The sequence below is a fragment of the Rutidosis leptorrhynchoides genome, chromosome 1, assembly GCF_046630445.1.
Source record: "Rutidosis leptorrhynchoides isolate AG116_Rl617_1_P2 chromosome 1, CSIRO_AGI_Rlap_v1, whole genome shotgun sequence".
Classification (NCBI taxonomy): domain Eukaryota; kingdom Viridiplantae; phylum Streptophyta; class Magnoliopsida; order Asterales; family Asteraceae; genus Rutidosis; species Rutidosis leptorrhynchoides.
Genome location: NC_092333.1, coordinates 224,542,682 through 224,564,600, shown reverse-complemented (window position 1 = coordinate 224,564,600; position 21,919 = coordinate 224,542,682). Strand labels below are relative to the sequence as shown.

Here is a 21,919-nt window from a genome sequence, read left to right as displayed (position 1 = left end):
AGATATAGGAACCCCATGTCGAGCGACCACTTCCTTGATAAACAACTTAGCCAAGGTCTCCGACGATATCGCTTCTTTAATGGGAAGAAACAAAGCGCTTTTTGTCAATCGGTCAACTATAACCCAAATCGAATCGAATTGGGTTCTCGCCGTTTTAGGTAACTTTGTAATGAAATCCATGGTAATGTGCTCCCATTTCCATTTCGGGATTTCTAACGGTTGCAAATTACCATACGGCTTTTGGTGTTCGGCTTTTACTTGTAAACACGTGACACATTGCTCAACATACTTCACAACATCACGTTTCATGCCCGGCCACCAATAATCTTTCTTCAAGTCATGATACATTTTTGTCGTGCCCGGATGAATGGAATATTTTGACTTATGTGCTTCATCAAGTAGCACCCGTCGGTAATCACCCATCTTAGGCACCCACACCCTTCCTTGAAAAGACAACAAACCACGCGGGCCTATAGTAATGAACTCCGATTGGCCCACGATTCGTTCCACATGCTTATTGTGAACGTAAGCCTCTATTTGAATCTCGCCAAGCTTCTCAAGAAAATCGTTGGAAATAATCAAACGTAACGACCCCACTTTTATCGCTGGATGTTGACTCTTTCGACTCAACGCATCCGCGACCACATTCGCCTTACCCGGATGATAAAGTATTTCACAATCGTAGTCTTTCACCACATCCATCCACCTACGTTGGCGATAATTCAAATCTCGTTGATTAAAGAGATGTTTCAAACTCTTATGATCCGAATAAATCGTACACTTGACACCATACAAGTAATGGCGCCAAATTTTCAATGCATGCACTACCGCCGCTAACTCAAGATCATGAGTCGGATATCTTGTTTTGTGTTCCTTTAATTGTCGAGAGGCATAAGCGATGACTTTACCTCTTTGCATTAGAACACACCCGAGCCCATTTAGCGAAGCATCACAATAAACCGTCATATCTTCGACACCTTCCGGTAATACTAACACCGGAGCTTGACACAACTTCTCTTTTAACAATTGAAAAACAATTTCTTGTTCGTTCTCCCAATTAAACTTAGCATTCTTTCTCGTCAACTTCGTTAATGGAGAAGCAATCTTGGAAAAGTCTTGGATAAACCGACGATAATAACCGGCCAATCCGAGGAAGCTTCGGATTTCCGTAGGCGTAGTCGGTCGTCCCCAACTCTTCACCGTCTCGATCTTCCCCGGATCTACTTGAATACCGTCTCTGTTCACAATATGACCAAGGAATTGGACTTCCCTTAGCCAAAATTCACATTTGGAGAACTTAGCATACAACTTCTCCTTTTGTAAAGTCTTCAATACTTCACGCAATTGACGTTCATGTTCGTTCATACTTTTCGAGTAGACTAGTATGTCGTCAATGAACACGATCACCGACTTGTCCAACATAGGTTGGCACACCCAGTTCATAAGATCCATGAATGCTGCCGGTGCATTCGTAAGACCAAAAGGCATCACCACAAACTCAAAATGCCCATACCGCGTTCTAAAAGCCGTTTTCTCAATGTCTTCCTCACGGACCCGCATTTGGTGATAGCCGGACCGTAGGTCGATCTTAGAGAAATACGTTGCACCTTGAAGTTGATCAAATAAATCGTCAATCCTAGGTAATGGATAACGATTCTTGATCGTCACTTTATTCAACTCACGGTAATCAATGCACATACGCATACTACCATCTTTCTTCTTCACAAATAACACCGGAGCGCCCCATGGCGAAGCACTCGGTCGAATAAAACCCTTCTCGAGCAACTCTTGGGTTTGATTTAACAACTATTTCATTTCCATTGGTGCTAAATGATAAGGAGTTTTAGCAATGGGAGTAGCTCCCGGAACCAACTCAATACGAAACTCAACTTGTCTTATCGTCGGAACACCCGGTAATTCGTCCGGAAAAACGTCTTCGAATTCACTAACAACCGAAATTTCACGAATAGGTGGTGGCTCATTACGAGTATCAACAACATGAGCAAGGAAAGCCATGCCACCACTAACAACAAAACGACGTGCCCGTGCAAAAGTGCATATCGGCACCGGTCTCCTTCGCTTATCACCATGAATAATTAACTCTCCCCCACTTAGGGTCTTCACACGAATAAAATTATCATGGCATGCAATATCGGCTCTATAACAGTCGAGCCAATCCATACCAACGACAATATCTAAGTCGCCCAAGGTCATTGGAATAAGATCAATTTTAAAGGTTTCGGCACCAAAAACAACATCACAATTTTCACACACATCAACCACTAGCACCGTCTTGCCGTCCGCTATTTTGACTTCTATCGGACGACTTAACTTAGCTAACGGTCTATTAAGTTTAGGCACAAATTTAGGAGACACAAACGACAAATTTGCACCGCTATTGAAAAGAATCCTTGCCGGATTAGAATTAACCATGTAAGTACCTGAAACAACTTCGTGCGATTGTTTGGCCTCATCTTTGGTCATCAAATAGTTGCGACCCCTAGCCGTACCCGCCGCCTTCTCTAACCGCTTCACATTGTCGTTTCGCAAGTCGGGACACTCCGGCTTCTTATGCCCTTCTTTGCCGCAATTAAAACAAGTGACTTTGTTTCCGGAAGATGGTTTCGGAAACTCACGAGCCATATGACCCGGTTGCCCACAATTGTAGCACGTATAAGAAAACCCACCGGTTGTGCCCTTCTTCGCACTATTAACACTTTCGGCCCCCCTCTTGCTCTTGCTCTTCTTGCTTGAGGCGTTAGAGTAACTGGAACCTTCAAACTTTCTTTTGGAAAACACGAAATCACTCTTTCTTGGAACCTCCGGCTCAAAACCCCGAGCCAACTCAAACAATTCATCAAAAGTCTTAGCCATATCCCGACTAATCTTCCCCTTGTACTCATCATTCAAAGTACGGTAGAAATCCTTCATGAGCTTATGATCATCACCAACATATTCCGGGCAAAAACGAGTCTTTGCCAAGAATGTAGACTTGAGGGTAACCAAATCCATGGAACCTTGTTGCAAATGGTGCAACTCATCCCGGATTCTATCGAGGTCGGAAGAAGTTCGGTATTCTTTGAAAAACTCTTTCTTGAACTCTTCCCAAGTCAAGCCCATACATTGTTCTTCGCCATATAAGTTGATCTTATCGTCCCACCACAACTTAGCTTCCTCCCGCAACATGCTTGAACCAAACCTTGTTTTCTTCTCAGGAGGGCATTCCGCGGTACGGAAAGCTCCCTCGATATCGGAGACCCAACAAGTACTCTTCAAAGGATCTCGCACCCCATTAAACATCGGGGGTTGAGTGTCCTTGAAATTCTTATAATGGAAGTCCCGCCTTCCCTCACCTCCTTCACCGCGAGGATAAATGTTTCTAGCATCAAGGGCCTCTTCGATAGTGGCCTTCATTCGTTCATTTATCAAATCGGTCACTTGCCCATCGACCGAATCTTGGAAGACTTTTCGGACGTTCGTAAGAAAATCCACTTTTAACTTTTTAAAGACGGCCTCAACCTTGGCCGAAAACTCGGCGTCCTCACTTGTACTTCCGTTATCATGATCGGGTCCGTTTCTCGTCTTCATTCTATAAAACGAAGTAGGTTAAGCGGCGAAACAAAAGGACATAACACGTATGTATATACATATACACCACACTACCCCATCTTGCTCAACAATCGTCGTACAGTGCTTGTTCAACACGATTTGCGCCCGTAACAATGGTAGCTAATCATTGTTACGCGAGCACGTCGCATTAACTTGCTAGTACAACGTCCATCTCGCTCGATGCCCGCTAAACATACATAACAAAAAGCGCATGATTAGTTTACATAAACCTATGCACAAACCAATCCCGATCAGACCCAAAGTCCTACAAGTCCCGCATAATGCACACACAAAAAGTCTAAGTCTAGGCGCCTATCTCAAGTCACCTAAATCCCTTAGACCATGCTCTGATACCACTTGTAACAACCCAACCCGATAACCGACCATAAACAGTCCCAAAAAAAAAATTTTAAAAGCTGCTGGACAGGGGAGTGCGCGGCGCGCATCCCCTGTAGTGCGCGGCGCGCACAGAGCACTCCAGCTTCTGTCCGAACTGTTTTTAACACACAAAAAGATGGACCACTTCCCGACATTTTTAGACCGAACGCTTTTCACAACAAACTTATATATGTAAAACTAACACGAATCAAACATAAAAATGATGTTTTACAAGTGGGGCCCACACGACCCAAAATACAAGTTTAATACAAGTTTAGAGTTTCGACCACCAAAAAGTTTAAGTTCCAAACTACACAATGAGCATGGCATTTGGGATTAAACTACCCAACTACCGGTCAAACTCCAAGAGCTACTAAAGCCAAAAGCGTCCCCTAGCATCAAGCGGGATCTCTAGTCCAATACGATGCCCTTACCCTTGTCCAAAACCGAACCTATAAAATGGTAAACAACGAGAGGGTAAGCAAAGCTTAGTGAATGCAATAATTATACGAATACATATATAATTATACCTACTTGCATACACTTACACAAACCGCAAACATGCTAGCAACACAATTAGATTATCGTCACATTAACAAGCTATAATCTCCAATACCACGAGCTAGCAACAACCGCATAATAATATAACTCGAAATGATATAATATGCTTACAACACAAGTAACCATGGTCGACCAATAGTACAAGGGAACGGCGCTCGCGAAAACGCCATCGGTGTTCATAACATCCATTAGGGCACTTAACACCTCGCACCACTAACCCCTAGGGTGGCACCTTAACACCTCGGCACATCACCCCAAGTGGCATCTTAACACCTCGATGCAACACTCATTATTTTTACGGAGTGGTGTCTTAACACCTCGACACTACACTCCTAGGTGGCATCTTAACACCTCGATGCTACACCCGAGTGGCATCTTAACACCTCGATGCTACACCCTTCACGTGAAACATGGTGTCTTAACACCTCGACACTACACCTTTCACGCTACAACAAATAGATACATTATATACATACGCATATAATTATTCCACTCACCTTAACAATTAGATGACGATTTCAACTTCCACAAGCTTCAAAGCAAAGTACCTAATATAATAAGTACTTGATCAACACACAAGCTAAGTGGACTCAATACTAACACTTACACATGAGCATTTAATGACTTAATGTATTAAATCGCCCATTTATACCAAAACCGCCCAATTAAAGTCAAGACCACCACTAATCACTTAAAAGCTAGTGATTAAGGTCCAACAACACCAACTAATACATAATTAGGGTGATTCATACCCATCTTTCCAAACTAGGTCAATTTATTACCCAAATAACCATTTTAAGACAACACACCCATTTCGGGTCATCAACTAACTAACCAACACCCATTTACTAAATAACTAGGTGTGTTAGCAATTAACTCACCAATTAGGGTTCATAAACATCATTTAATACTTTGAAACCCTAGACTAGTCACCAATTAGTATTCAAGACTCAATTTTACCCAAGAACACCCAAAATCACCAATAATGGGTTTTGTGTTCATCATTTACTCAAACCCTAACCCTTACACTAAATCAAAGTAAGAAAAATAAAATTAGAACATACCACAATTACCACAACGAAGCTAGAGATAAGATGAACGACTTTAATGCTTCAACTTTAACCCAAAACAAGCTCCTTCCTCTTGGATTTAAGCTTTCTCTCTCAAAAATCACAATCTCTCTCTAGAATTAAAGTTAAAGTGATAAGGTTGTTGATAATGGAGTAATGGTGCTCCACAAACTGACCTATCTGTCTTTAACCCGTCCATAAGTGAATTTACCAAAATGCCCATCAAAATATCTGATTTAAAAAGCTGGAACCCGGCTACAGTAAGGGTGCGCGGCGCGCTTCCTTTAGTGTGCGCGGTGCGCACTAGGCTCAGCTCACTCAGTGACTTCTGTTTAACTGCACAACATCACCCACACTCTATGTAACATATTTACACTGCTGTACAAACTGATTAGGGTCTTACATTTAAAATGAACATGAAAACAGGATGTTGTGGCTGACTTTTAGTCTTGGTTAAGTGTCAAAAATGACTCTTGGGTCTACTTTGTGGACTTGTAATTTGAAATCAGTTAAGTTTGGATAAAAACTATTATTTGGTATTGAAAGTATTTACGACAAGCTTTAAAATGATATATTATATGTATGATTTTTTTGAGGCTAAATAGGTTTAAAACAAGCGTGAAAATGGGTAATCGTTGCTGATTTTGAACACTTAGCATTTTATCAGCAGTTTACATTTTATCAGCAGTTTATGTTTCCGAAGGCTGTTTTCGCGAGGCCATAACTTTCAAACCGTAACTCCGTTTTCGTCAAATAAACTGTCTATAGAAAGGTGAGATAATATACTTTCCAATGGTCATAACCTAAGGTATTGTATCAAAGTTGGTGGGACCCGGAATCAACTGCAAAATACCTAAAAAAATACATATATGTAAATAATATTTTTTTCTAAGTAAAAATAGATAACTTAAGTTTGACTTATGTTTGACAATTTGACCAACTTGGGTAATGTTATGAGATTGTTTATTTGTGTTGACCATGTTGACTGTGTTTGGCTTGCGTTTGACTTACATTTGACTTACTTTGAATTCTGTTGACTTTTGTTGACTTTTGCTAAACTTTGCTAAATTTATGAGTCGGACTTGAGCAATAGGACTATACTTACCCTATGGACCGACCTAGCTTATTAGACATTTATTGACCAACATATGTTCTCTAGGTTGAGGTCTACGGTTACTTGCATTCCGATATTCGGTCACATCTCTGTGATTTATTTCTGAAGTTGTCAGTTGAGTTTCATTTGCTCCCTTTTTAATTGCTTTTGCAATATATATTTTTGGACTGAGAATACATGCAATTTATTTTAAACGCAATGGATATAAGTACATACTAAATTCTACACCGAGTTTGAACCTAAAATCCCTTAGCTTTGGTAACTAGTAACTGCCGGTTATAAGAACTGGTGGGCGCGAATAGTTGTATATGGATCCATAGGGCTTGACATCCACGTCTGTTCCAGGTATAGAAACCTTAGCCTGAACTATAAAACAGACGTATGCTATTTGAGTTTAGTACACGTTGGATTGCGTGTATTGTACATGTTGGTTGCATGTATGTTAAAACAGGGGTACTTATTATAACGTTAAAGTTTAGTTACCAGGGTGCTCAATTTCGCAGAATATTTTGATAAATGTTTCTGGATGAAACAACTGAAATCTTGTGATCCACCTTTATATACAGAGTATGCGCAAATATTAAAACTATGAACTTACCAACCTTTGTGTTGACACTTTTAGCATGTTTATTCTCAGGTCCCTAAAAGTCTTCCGCTGTTTGCTTATACGTTATACAAGTTATGTGCATGGAGTCATACATGCTTTATTCGAGAAAACTTTGCATTCACAAAATCATCACCATGTATCTTATTTTGACTGCATTGTCAACGGATGTATTATTGTAAACTATTATTTACGGTGATTGTCTATATGTAGAAATCATCAGATATCGAAAACCTTGGATTTAGATATTCATTTATGGTGTGCCTTTTCAAAAGAATGCAATGTTTACAAAACGTATCATATAGAGGTCAATACCTCGCAATGAAACCGGTGAATAACGTACTGCGTCAATAGCGATTTTGGCGGGTCGTTACAAAATCATTGTATTAGGACCCTTTTATGTGGTACTAAAGTAACATATCTTTATATATTAGGACCAATTTTGTGGTTTTAAGATTTTTGAGATATTTATATTAGGACCTTTTTAGTGGTACTATTTTTAAAACTCCTTATATTAGAACCCATTGTGTGGTACTAAAGTATCATATTATTATTTATTAAGACCCATTTTTTAGTTTTAAGGTGTGAAATATTTTTATTAGGACATTTTTTAGTGGTACTAACCTTAATAATAATTATATTAGGACCCTTTATGTGGTACTAAAGTATCATATCTTTATATATTATGACCTATTTTGTGGTTTTAACTTTTCAAATATTTATATTAGGACTTCTTTTAGTAGTTCTATCCTTAAAAATCATTGTATTAGGACCCTTTATGTGGTACTAAAGTAAAATATGTGCATATTAGGACTTTTTCCTTTGGTACCAAACTAGTGTATCGTTAGATTAGGACTTTGTTTATTGGTACTAATGTATTATGTTTTTACAATAGGACCATTATTTTGGTCCTTACGAATTATAACTTTTTATTAGGACACTTTTGTTGGTACTTATATCATATATTTTTACTTTTTGGAACACCTTGTGTATGTCTCATTTTTTAAAAAGTGACTCCTAATATGTATTTTAAGGACCTTTCTTTATGGTTGTTAATTATATTATAAGACCTGATCATTGGTTTCATAATCTTATGACCTTTTAGGACACTTTTTAATTTCAATACTTTATACGACCGCGTTAGATACAACCCCATTGGTAGGTCCTATCAAGCCCAAAGGTCCTATAAAGTTGCTTTATATGACCAAATTGGGGGTCCTATAGGAGCATTTTTCTTGTAGTGATGGAAACATACAAAGGTGAATATCCATGGAACAATGAGCTACCAACAGACAACGAAATGCAGATTAAGTGTTTAAATGAACTGCGAGTAAAGTACGGAGTGAAGATATTGAGCGATACAGAAAATACAAATTGGCCTAAGTTGGATGCGAGAAGAAAAGAGTACGAAAAAAATCATGATGAAAAAACAAAGATGCAGAAGCTAAAAGAAGGGAGAGCCAAGGCCTCAGAAATGAAAATTTGACTGTTTTAAGAAGGAATGAATTGATGAAAGAGGAAACAATGTTTTGTGATTCATATAATATGAAACAACTAGTATGAATGTATGTAAATGTACCTGATGCATGAAAAAAGTTGAAATTTATTAAAACAAGTAGTATAAAACATATGTGATGTATGAATGTTGGAAGTGTTATATAAAAATTTGTTTGATAGATAAACAAAAATGCTAATTTTTAAAAATCATTATTAGTTAAAAAAAACCATTAAGATACATATGATGTAAGATACATAGTAAAAAAAAAAAAAAAAATACAAAATGCATGTAATGTATGTTATTGTAATGTAAATATTTTAGAAATAATTATTAGTTAAAAAACATATTAAGATACATATCTTAAAAAAAGGAACGTTAATATGTATTAAAATGAATGATATAAAAAATATTCAGAATTATTGATAAAACTCAAAGTCTAAGTAAAAACAAATAGTTCTTTAACCATCAACATATTAAACTCACATAACATGTAAAAAAAAATGTGTTAAAGATCATTGTCTTCATCTTAGTCTGAATAAACATCTTAGTCATCATCCTCGGAATCAGTAAACTCTGAATCAAGTTCTGCAGTGCAAGTACGAACATTATGACCAATCCCTTTACAACGTTGACACTTTCTCCTATTTACAGACGATTTACTTGCAGCCTCTTCTCGAGCACTTTTATACCTTTTACTGCTGCGTTGACCTTTGTTTGGAACGACAACTGGAGCATGAACCTTTACATTACTTGGCTTTGAAAATCCCAAAACATTCTCAATTTGTTGAACCTTTGTAACTGAAGAATGTTGGTCAGGGATGGAATGTGCAAATTCTTTAACAAAGCCATCAAACCTATCACTAAAAAGCTGGAGTATTTCTTTGTCATTCTTACAATTAGAAACAACTCTCCTAAAAGTATTGATAAGATGTTTGGTAATCAAGTAGGCATCAGAATGGTAATTAACACTAGCAAAAATAACATTCAAAGATTCAGATGCATCTCTAGTCCACCTCCTCAATATATGTTGTTTAGGAATTTTGAAAATGTCATTAATTTCATAAACATGAAATATGTGACGATACAAACGGCCTTCACGGTTGAACAATAGACACGAACAATGTGCTTCACCAGACACAGAATGAAAAGAAATCTGAGGCAACAAAAATAAAAAAAATAAAAAACATCATAATCTTCATTTTAAAAAAGGGAAATAAATAACAAAAACAAACAGAAAAAAAGGAAAAGAAAAACTAACCTTGTAAATCAATTTCTTACGAGGAGGAATGAACTTTTCCTGAACTTCACAAATCTTCTTAAGTTCATCATCACCATCAGCAACACAACTTATTTAAGAACACATTTTATCAGATTGAAAAATTTCATCTTGAACTAACAAAAAAAAAGGTAGGAGTGTACACGTCTCTTGCTTGAAGCTCAATCGGCTTAACAGTTCTACACTTAATAGATCTGCTTTCCATTTGAGAATCTATCAATCTTGCATTATGATGCTGCTTATCCATGGCAACATCAAATCTAGAAAAGAAATCAACTAAATTTGAATGCTTATTTTTGCATTTAGAGAAAAACGAATTCTCACTTTCAGATAATGAGGATGTTCGCATTAAGCCATTCATTGGTACATCTCTAAAAAAGCAAGGAATCCACATCTCCATGATTGCATACATATTGTCAAACCACTTTGCACCATCTAACTCAAAATCTTCAATTAACTACTTCCAATGTCTTTCAAAAGATGATAAAGACATTTCTTTGTTCTAAAATATGTAATTCATATGTTTGCGGAAAACTTTATTATTATATACAATATAACCAACCTGAAAAAACACATTTAACAAAAAAAGAAAAAATTAAGATACATCATATGAAAATTAGCAAAAAACAAATAACTTAGTGATGAAAAAACAAATAGTTATTAAAAAACAACACATGAATGATAACAAAAAAATGAATAAAAAGTTACCATTTTATTTAAGAAAATTTAAAAAACAACAGATGAATGATAAAAAAATACATAAAAAGTTACATGTTCTTTAAGCAAACAAAATTAAAAAATGCATCAAATGAATGATAACAAAAAGAAAAAATTAAGATACCTTATCCTTTAACTTCTGACTGATGTGCCACATACATAATCTGTGTTTTGTAGTTTTAAACTTCTCAGCTACCGCTTCCAACACTGCAGGGTCTTGATCAGTAGTAACCAAATCAGGTTCAGTAGAGAAAGTTTTTAAAATACAGTCAATAAACCATTTGTACGAATCAATAGTTTCACGCGATAGCAATGCAGCACCAAATATAACAAGCTTCTTGTGATTATCAATACCAGTGATAGGAACAAATCTCATATTGTACCTGAAAAAGAAAACCAATTAAAAATTAAACAACATTAAGAGCTAACATGCAACTAATGAATGTTAAACAAAACAATGTCACATAAAAAAAAATACCTATTGGTACCATATGTTGCATCAAATGAAACAATGTCACCAAATTCTTTGTAATTCATTTTAGACAACTGATCAGCCCAAAAACACCAGTTAAACAACCTTCTTCATCACATCTATACTCGCAAGTAAAATCGGGTAAAACCTCCTTCTTCCTTAGCAGATTTTCAATAACAATGTGAGCATCAGTTTCACCAATATGCCTTAGCAAATCACGCCGAAAATTTTTGTAATCTACATTAGTAGGACCAACCATATCATAACCACCACTAATATCACAGTTAATATGATGAGCAAGCATAGGGCCAATATTAGACTTCGAAGCAAGATCCTGAACAAAGTTCATATCAAAATACCGCATCTTTCTCTTCTTATTCAACGAATTCTTATTAGCTTCATAAACGAGCTTATGATTGTGCCCCTCAAAAAACTTAAAAATGAATATCTTACTGTTTACACCTTAGACTAGCCTCGCAACCACACTTAATTGTTGAAGACTTACGGTTATCAAATTTAGGAGGTTTATTCGAAGAGTTTTCATCATTAACCTGATTATCATCAACTTCTTTACCTTTCCTAGATTGACATTTCGCTTTATTGTTCACAGCATCAGCATGATTAGAAATAACACTTGAATTCCTTTTTGATATATCAACATGATTAGAAACAACACAGGGATCACTAACAAGAGTATCAACAGCTAATCTTTTAGGAACACCTGACCTGATACACCGGAACACAACGTAATTGATAGTACCATCAGCCAACCTATTAAATGAAGCTTTCTTTACATCAAATCCAGCAAATTCAGCATAACTCTCATAGAATCGCAAGCAATGATCATAAGAAGGATAAACAGAATCAACAACAGGTTTTAAAGTAACAGGAACTACTGGAAACCATAACCTAGAACCATTTGGAGTTCGATGCTCAACTGAACTCAGTATATGATTATGTTCATCAATAACAGGGGAAGCATTCAGAACATCTGAAAAAAAAAAAAAAAAAAACCTAAGTAAGAACAATAAAAAATATTAACATACATGTGATGTGCGATAATAAGTAACACGAGAACATGAAAAAAAATAACAAAAGTTTTGGATCGAAAAGTAAAATGCATCTGATGTATGATAACATCTAAGAAAAGATAACATAAATTATGTATACGTATTAAACAAATAACATACATATGACGTATGTTAATATAATGATAAAAATAGTATTGTATTACAGTAAAATGAATCTGATGTATGATAACATGTAAAGATAAAACACATAATGTATAGGTATTAAACAATAACATACATATAATGTATGATAATTTATTAATGAAAACTGTATTGGATTATATAAAATTGAGAATAAAACAGTAACATACATTGAATGAATGATAGTATAAAAAGTAAAATAAAACAGTAACAGATGAAAAATTAAATAATTATAAAACTTACCAGATGAATCAGCGATATCGACTCCAGAAACATTAGGAGATACATGATGATTAATACTCATCGAAGAAACTGAATCAACTGCAGAATAATTGGATGAGGAAGCCATTGAATGAATTGAGATAGAATGAACTATAAAACGAACAATTGAAGATCAATAAATTGAAGGATGACGACGATGAAACAATGAATTCAATATGAAGGATGAGTACGACGAATAATGAATCGAAAAAAAACAACTGAAAATTGAATTAACTAATCAGTAATTTAAAAAATAATAAAACGAAAAAGAAAAATAAAAATATAAAAAGGAAAAGACACAAATACCCTTACCTCTGTAAATTACCTTGAACGGAAAATAAAACAAGGAAAGAAGGAAGAACAGCGGCGATGAGAGAAGGATGACAAGATTGACGACGTAGAGCTGCTTATCCCCTTATCGCTGGACATACAGCTTAGCGCTGGATCGCAGCCTTATATATATATATATATATATATATATATATATATATATATATATATATATATATATATATATATATAACATTGCTACTCTTAGAACATTGATTTTGACCTTCTTTTGTGGTTTATTAGTTATATATTAACATATTTATTTTAAGTTCTTTATTTGGAGGTAAGTACGCTGGTCTAAAGGATTTGGATTAGGAGCAACATAATAGATTCAACAACACCACAAATTTGGATTTTGATTATGAATTTGAAACGTAATGGAGAGCTAGTGCCGCAATTGTAATCACCGATTCAGATATGTTAGTTTTGTAGGTAATTTGGATTTGGGTCTGAGAAAAGGGGCGACGGTTACTGCCAGATCTATAACTTTCTTTTTGTTAGTTTGGGACCAACAAGATCCCTAATTGCTTGTCACTGTCAGGTCTGTGATAAAAATTATTATTATTATTTAGAATAAGTGTAGTGCTTTTACTAGCTTCTTGTTGGTATTATATTTATTTATAGAACTATTGTCTATCAGAAAAAAATAATTTATATATATCTATATAATCTCTCTACTCTGGAGTAGAGAGGGGGATGACTTTCTCTCCCTCGTGGGTGGAGAATTCTTTTCTCGACCCGTGGTTAGAGAAACGACTTCTCTTCTATTTCTAGTGTAGAGGAAGGATTGTATACATTTCACCTCCCCCATACCTCGCAGATGCAGGATTGAGTATTGTTGTTATTGTTGTTGTTGTGGGAAGTCTTGGCTGAAACCCAGACTCGTTCCTCTACTGTACCGTCAAGCAACAGATACATACAATTTTATTTTATATAATTTAATAATTGGTTAATATCATAAGCTAGTCTTGGGAAAAAAAGGTACTTATAAAGTATTCAATAAAAATTAGGAAGTACATGAATAAGGGGGTTTTTGGATTAGCGTTTTGAAATTTGATTATGCGTTTTAAATAATTAGAAGCAAATAATCAGCTGTTTCAAAACGTGATTTAATAAAATGATGTTTGGATTGGATTATGCTGTTTGATATCGCAATAATCAGATAATCAATTTTTTAGTGTTTGGAAAATCATATGTTTTGATACTTTATTATATAAAATTACTAAAAGGGTCATCCTTCTAAAAATATAAAATGTATAGATAGATTTAATACTTAATACATAGTAGTACATAATTAAACAAAAAACTGTTCATTAAAGTAATCAGAGATAAATATACCACACTGTAAAAATGAACATTTGTTAACGAAATTCAAAATTTATATGTTTAATACTGAAATAAGAAATAAACATTGAATTGTCATTTTATTAACAGTATCGAAAATACTGATTTGTGATGGCCAAGAGAAAACAAAAGAGTAGAGCATCCTACGGTAGGTTAGTAAAAGGGAAGCTATACGACAAAAGAGTTTTAACTTTTAAGCTATATGCAAGGTTATAATAGTAAATTAAAGTAACATAGGATTCAACTAGGATCTGCCTTATTCATGCAGTAACCCATACATCACTTCTCCATTTTTTTGCGTTTTCAAGTCTTGAAAATGTAAAAAATCACTTTTTACATTTAATTTGCCAAACACTTAAAAGTGATTATTTGCGATTTAAAAACGTAATAATTAAAAAATCAAGTTTCAATCGCCAAACAAACACCCCCAAGGATAAACAATAAGCTAGTAACAAGAAATCCGAAAATATCCATCCATCCATATAATAAATATTATACATAGAAGCATGCATGCATATGATAAAGAGTACATATATGAAATTAGCTAGGGAACTTATTCAGATCGTGTCACGACCACATAACTTATTTAACACAACACACTGATACAAGCTAGCTAGGAAAGTTATTACACATGATATATACTAATGTTCCCGCAAACTTAGCTTATTTATTTAATTTGATGCATGCATGATTCGATCTCCAAGTAGGGTAGGTAAAACTCGAGAGCCTTATTAAAATTTAGGAGATAGGATCACTCCTATACTGTCAATGTAATCCCCAAATTTGCCAAAAAATCCCTCAATTTTACCCACAAGCGGATAAGGTGGGAAAATAGTTCCTCCACTACTCGGATAAGGTGGGAAAGGAGTTCCTCCACTACCCAATGTAAAGGGGTTGTCACCAAAAGCCAATGCGGTAATAACTGTGCAGTTATTATACTTTCCATATACTCCTTTAAACTCAACAGACCCAAATTTGTTGATGATATACTGTGAATGTATAATTAAAGAGAAACCATGTAAGAAAAGAAAACATGAGAAGAACTCAAAAACACATTCGTACTTACTATTCAAATAAGGAATACTATATATATATAATATATATATATATATATATATATATATATATATATATATATATATATATATATATATATATATATATATATATATATATAATGATTTAATGAAGAGGGAAACACTTTTTTAGGGGAAAATATTTTTTTTTCATTTTTTTCGAAAAGTTTATTTTTCAAACATCAAGATCACATGTAAATATGAATATTCAATAAAGATACTTTGTGATGAATGTTATTATTTTAGCGGAAAAAAGCTCGAAAAAATAAATGAAAACATTAATTGCAATGAATGTTTTGCTTCTAATTTTTTTTAAGGGGTTATAAATTAGGGTTTAGAAATTAAGGTTTAGAAATTAGGGGGTTAAAAATTAGGGTTTAGGAATTAGGGTTTAGGAATTAGGGTTTTGGGTTTAGAAATTAAGGTTTTGGGTTTAGAACATTGAATTTTTAACACGAACGGTTTAGAGTTTAGGGTTTTGAGTTTTGGGTTTTGAGTTTAGGGACTAAACCCAAAACGCTAAACTCTAAATCGGGCTAAATTTAAAAAAAAAAAACACTTCACACAAGATGAAAAAAAACCATGCAAATAAACTCAGAATTAAAACATTATTTAAAATGTTACAAAAATAGAAATTTTGAAATTATCTTACAAAAATAGTAAAAGCGGAGTTTGGAACTCCAGCTTGTCACTTTTTGTCTGAAACCAGAGTTTGGAACTCCGGTTTAAGGAGAGTGAAACCACTTGCATTATTTTGCAGCAGGAGTGTCTTCATATGGTGCAACCACCTGGGGAGAAAGAAATCAAACCGAAGTTTCAAACTTCAGTTTTAGACAAAAAGTGACAAGTCGGAGTTTCGAACTCCGGTTTTACTATTTTTGTAAGATAAATTTCAACATTTCTATTTTTGTAACATTTAAATGTATTATAACCATTTTAAAAAAAATCGCAAAACATTCATTGCAATGAAAGCTTTCATTTATTTCTTCAAGTTTTTTTCCGTCAAAATAATAGCATTTATCACAAAGTGTTTTTTTTAAATGTTTATATTTTCACTTAAACTTGATGTCTAATGAAATTTAAAAAAAAATAAAAAAAAATTTACTTCTCTCAAAAAAGTGTTTCCCTCTTGATAACCCTATATATATTATACTACTCCATAGTATATATTATATTTTTTTTTTGAAAGGCAACTCACACACCCACCTAAATCTAACTCGAATATATACATCACGAATTGTCCTAAACAGGACTCGAACCCTCAACCTCAAAGTTGTAAGGGTGACCTCGATACCATCAAGCCATTGGCTCTTTGGTATAGTATATATTATATTATATTATAGATTATTATTATTATTATTATTATTATTATTATTATTATTATTATTATTATTATTATTATTATTATTATTATTATTATTATTATTATAATATAGGGTAGCTAGCTAGCTGTATTTAAAGATCACCTCTATATCATGACCAGGAGTTTGACCTCCAACTTTTACATCGTGTTGCTTTTTGTTAAGATAGTCATCATAAGTAAAGGTGAGGGCAACTACACATCCCCAGTCGAGAGTATATGTGACAACAATCTTTGTGATCCGATATGGATTAACACCTTCATTTGAGAGCATAACTTGCCATTCAGTGTGTCCGCCATCACCCCCCCATGGTCCGTCCTTAGTGTAACGTTTATTTATGCACTTAGATGCCTGCATATACATATACATATACATAAACATTACATTACATACAGCAGTTATTATATTAAAAAAACTCAAACTGATTAGTAAACTAATTAAAATATATTTTTAGCATTTCTGAAAATCAGTATACCATTTTGTTTTTCTAGATTGATATATATCTACTTCTTCTACTATATGTAAGAAATATTGATGTGCTATATCTAACTCCAATCCATCATGAACGCCTATATATAGGCATGAAGCGGGGGTTGTATAGTAAATATACATATATTTGTAAACCTTAATTATTCATGAGACACTGCACGTACGTACGGAACACGTACAACAAAAGCATGACGTTATCATATACGTATTACGCTTCACATTGCTCCGTCATATGCTTAAGTCCATTGCGGGGTATATTTGGAATTTGATATTTTGATTGTCTTTCAAACAATGACATTCTCATATATGTAGACGAAAATAATACATTTACAAAGGTACTTTATATTATAATACTAGCCGTGTAAAAAGCCGTACAAAATCGTAACAGATTATATCATTCAAGTATGTAAATAGCAAAAGTAAATAAAACGTTAGAGCCCGTGCGTTGCACATGTGGGTAAAATAATCGTCCAAAATTAATTGATTTTTTTAACAATTATTCTTTTGAGTTTAAGAGCCCGTGGTGTTGACAAATTTAAAAAATGTTTTTGTGTGGTGTTAGTAACTTAACATCTACAATTTTTTTTATTTCTCACTATTAATATCGTTTTAATTATATATAAATTATTTACTACGTAATATTTAGAGAAAATATGACTATATTAAAAATTTGTCATGAAACGTGTCACATGAAAACACGTTATTAAAATCTAAGTTATATTTGTTCTATGTTATTATTATATAATAACTCTTGTATAAAACATATATATGTCACAAGTCATTATGATAAATTAAATAATAATTAATATTAAATATACAGTATAAACAATTACAATATTTAGAATGTAGATGTTGATTATTTTATTAAACAGATAAAATCTTGCACACGTATCTCAGCACCATTAGTTCTAATATACTCCTTAATATTTATACTAGTAGTTTTTCTTTTAAATTGCTTAGGACATTGCTAAATTTAACTACTCGGACATCATATATTTTTCGAGTTTGTAGTTTTTTAAAAGTAAAGTACCACTAAAATATCATTCAAATATAATTAGTAGTGAAAAAAATTCCGGATCCCATTGCATTTTAATCTTGAAATCGCCACTGATTTTAATAGGTTAAGAATGCATATACAAATTAATCAACTAAGTAAGAAAAATAAAAAAAAATGTTGAGTTATAAAGATGCAGACCTTTTATTTTTTAGTATAAAATCTTAAATTATTAATTAAATGCAGATAAGAGACGAAAAAGTTGAATACTCACGTTCATATATATATAAAAATCAAACTATTATAAAAATGGAGATGAAGAATATTCAAGTTGTTATAATTTAGGAGTTTCATAACTACCTTTAGTTGTCTGGTTCTTGACTATAGACTATTTGATTAAAACAAGTTAAACCAATGGAGTAAATGTATATGTATTAAAAGATGGTGTGAAAAAACTACATCATCATAACCCACATATTTATACTACAAATATGAACTGTACATTTAATGGCTTATAAAATTGTGTAGCCAAAAATTTGACTTTTAGAAATGATTTCTCACAACACTCCCCCTTGGCTGACAATTTTATTTAGAGAGAAACTAGTACTGCCTCGTTAAAAACCTTGCTAAAGAAAACCCAGTGGGAAAAAACTTTAGCTAAGGGAAAAAGAGTGCATCATAGAATTGACTCCCCCTCAAGTAGACATCGTTGAGCTTTTACATCTTTTGAACATGCCTCATGCCAATATTGTGAACGTGTGTTCTGAAAATAGCAGTTGGAAGTGCTTTGGTAAAAAGATCAGCAGAGTTTTTGCTAGATTGAACGTATATCATTTCAATCTGGTTGTCCTTGATGAGACCTTGAGTATATGAGAAGAATCTGGGAGGTATATGTTTTGTTCGATCACTTTTGATGTACCCTTCCTTCATCTGTGCTATGCAAGCTGCATTATCTTCATAGATAGTTGTTGGACTTTTATTACGTTCTAGTCCACAAGTATCAGTAATGAGTTGTGTCATTGATCTCAACCAAACACATTCCCGAGTAGCTTCATGTAATGCAATGACTTCGGCATGATTTGAGGATGTAGCAACAAGTGTTTGTTTCTGAGAACGCCATGAAATTGCTGTACCTCCATTTAGGAATACATATCCAGTTTGAGATTTAGCTTTATGAGGATCAGATAAATAACCTGCATCTGCATAGCCAACCAAATCTTGTTTTGAATTGTTAGAATAAAATAATCCTAAATCAGCAGTTCCTTGAAGATATCAAAATATGTGTTTGATCCCGTTCCAGTGTCTTTTTGTAGGTGCTAAGCTGAATCTTGCTAACAAATTAACTGCAAAAGAAATGTCAGGTCTCGTACAATTTGTAAGATACATCAGAGCTCCAATTGCGCTAAGATATGGTACTTCTGGTCCAAGAATATCTTCATGATCTTCACATGGACGAAATGGATCATTTTCAACATTGAGTGATCTAACAACCATGGGAGTACTTAATGGTTTTGCTTTGTCCATATTGAAGCGTTTCAAAACCTTTTCAGTATATGTTGATTGATGTACAAGTAAACCATTAGGCATATGCTCAATTTGTAAACCAAGGCAATACTTGGTTTTTTCGAGATCTTTCATTTCAAATTCTTTCTTTAGAAGTTGAATGGCTTCATGGATCTCTTTATTTGTCCCTATGATGTTAAGATCATCAACATAAACAGCTATGATCACATATCCGAATGTTATTTTCTTAATGAAAACACAAGGGCAAACAAGGTTATTGGTATACCCTTTGCTTATCAAGTAATCACTTAATCGTTTATACCACATGCGACCCGATTGTTTCAACCCATATAAAGACCTTTGTAACTTGATTGAGTACATTGCTTTGGGTTTTGCATTGGTTGCTTCTGATACCTTAAATCCTTCAGGTATCTTCATATATATATCACTATCAAGTGATCCATAAAGATAAGCAGTCACAACATCCATGAGATGCATTTCTAAATTTTTAGAAACTGCCAGGCTGATTAAGTATCTAAAAGTAATTGCATCCATAACAGGAGAATAAGTTTCCTCATAATCAATTCCTGGTCTTTGAGAAAAACCTTGAGCTACAAGTCTAGCTTTATACCTTGTAACTTCATTTTTCTCATTTCTTTTTCGCACAAAAACCCATCTATATCCCACAGGTTTCACATCTTTAGGTGTGAGAATGATAGATCCGAAAACTTTTCTTTTATTGAGTGATTCAAATTCAGCTCGTATTGCTCCTTTCCAATGATCCCAATCATGTCTATTTTGACATTCCATGACAGATTTTGGTTCTGGATCATCATCATCATTCATGATGTCATATGCAACATTATATGAAAATATCTCATCAAGATTTTTCATTTCATTTCGGTTCCATAATATTTTTGAATGTGCATAATTGATTGAAAATTCCGTATTGACATCATCAATCTCCTCTGCAGAAGGAGTATTAATTTGTAGTTCTTTTTGAACACTTTCTTTTACCTCATTATCAGCTGATTTTCTTTTTCGAGGATTTTTATCTTTGGAACCAATTGGTCTCCCACGTTTCTGGCGTGGCAAAGACTCAAGAATGACATCATTTTTTGAAATTTCAATTCGAGCTGGAGCATTTGCTGCTGGTATATATGATTTAGTCACTCTTTTTGTATCTGTAAATGCATCAGGCAATTTATTTGCAAGTTCTTGCATGTGCATTATTTTTTGAACTTCGGTCACGCATTCTTTTGTGCGAGGATCAAGATACATTAATTGAGGTTCACACCATGAAACATCATTTTCTTTATTTTTTATTTCTCCCCCTAATCTAGGGAATAATGTTTCATTAAAGTGACAATCAGCAAAACGTGCTGTAAAAACATCACCCGTCATGGGTTCAATATATCTTATTATTGAAGATGTTTCATATCCAACATATATTCCCATCCTTCTTTGAGGACCCATTTTAGTGCGTTGTGGTGGTGCGATAGGGACATAAACCGCACAACCAAATGTTCTAAGGTGGGAAATATTTGGCTGATGGCCAAAAGCAAGTTGCAAGGGAGAATATGTATGACTTGCGCTTGGTCTAATGCGAATTAATGATGCAGCATGCAAAATTGCATGGCCCCATACAGATACTGGGAGTTTTGTTCGCATTATCAATGGTCTAGCTATTAGCTGCAATCGTTTAATTAATGATTCAGCTAAACCATTTTGTATATGCACATGGGCAACGGGATGTTCAACAATAATCCCAATAGACATGCAAAAGTTATTAAATGCTTGAGACATAAACTCACCGGCATTATCTAGTCTCACCCTTTTAATAGTATAATCAGGGAAATGTGCTCTCAATTTAATAATTTGAGCAAGAAATTTTGCAAATGCCATATTTCGACTTGATAATAGACAAACATGAGACCATCTACTAGATGCATCTATTAGAACCATAAAATATCTAAATGGTCCACATGGTGGATGAATTGGTCCATATATATCACCTTGAATTCTTTCAAGAAATATTGGTGATTCTTTTT

General features: G+C 34.0%; 3 protein-coding genes across 3 annotated transcripts; all 3 read right to left on the bottom strand.

Annotated features, from left to right (window-relative positions):
- Positions 1 to 9,344: 9,344 nt before the first annotated feature.
- Positions 9,345 to 12,877, bottom strand: LOC139868449 (uncharacterized). The gene is made up of 5 exons (XM_071856781.1): positions 12,754 to 12,877; positions 11,306 to 12,290; positions 10,952 to 11,210; positions 10,093 to 10,672; positions 9,345 to 9,987 (listed from the first exon to the last, which is right to left on the bottom strand). Exons 1-2 carry the CDS (start codon positions 12,857 to 12,859, stop codon positions 11,749 to 11,751), a joined length of 648 nt encoding a protein of 215 aa, XP_071712882.1. The 5' UTR covers positions 12,860 to 12,877; the 3' UTR covers positions 9,345 to 9,987; positions 10,093 to 10,672; positions 10,952 to 11,210; positions 11,306 to 11,748.
- Positions 9,379 to 11,663, bottom strand: LOC139895066 (protein FAR1-RELATED SEQUENCE 5-like). Its single transcript, XM_071878126.1, has 7 exons — positions 11,448 to 11,663; positions 11,306 to 11,373; positions 10,952 to 11,210; positions 10,661 to 10,672; positions 10,254 to 10,567; positions 10,093 to 10,180; positions 9,379 to 9,987 (listed from the first exon to the last, which is right to left on the bottom strand). The coding sequence occupies exons 1-7, from the start codon at positions 11,661 to 11,663 to the stop codon at positions 9,379 to 9,381; spliced, it is 1,566 nt and encodes a 521-aa protein (XP_071734227.1).
- Positions 12,878 to 14,904: 2,027 nt separating the features above from the next.
- On the bottom strand, positions 14,905 to 17,455 carry LOC139868441 (horcolin-like). The gene is made up of 3 exons (XM_071856775.1): positions 17,358 to 17,455; positions 16,988 to 17,233; positions 14,905 to 15,434 (listed from the first exon to the last, which is right to left on the bottom strand). Exons 1-3 carry the CDS (start codon positions 17,358 to 17,360, stop codon positions 15,177 to 15,179), a joined length of 507 nt encoding a protein of 168 aa, XP_071712876.1. The 5' UTR covers positions 17,361 to 17,455; the 3' UTR covers positions 14,905 to 15,176.
- Between the last annotated feature and the right edge of the window lie 4,464 nt (positions 17,456 to 21,919).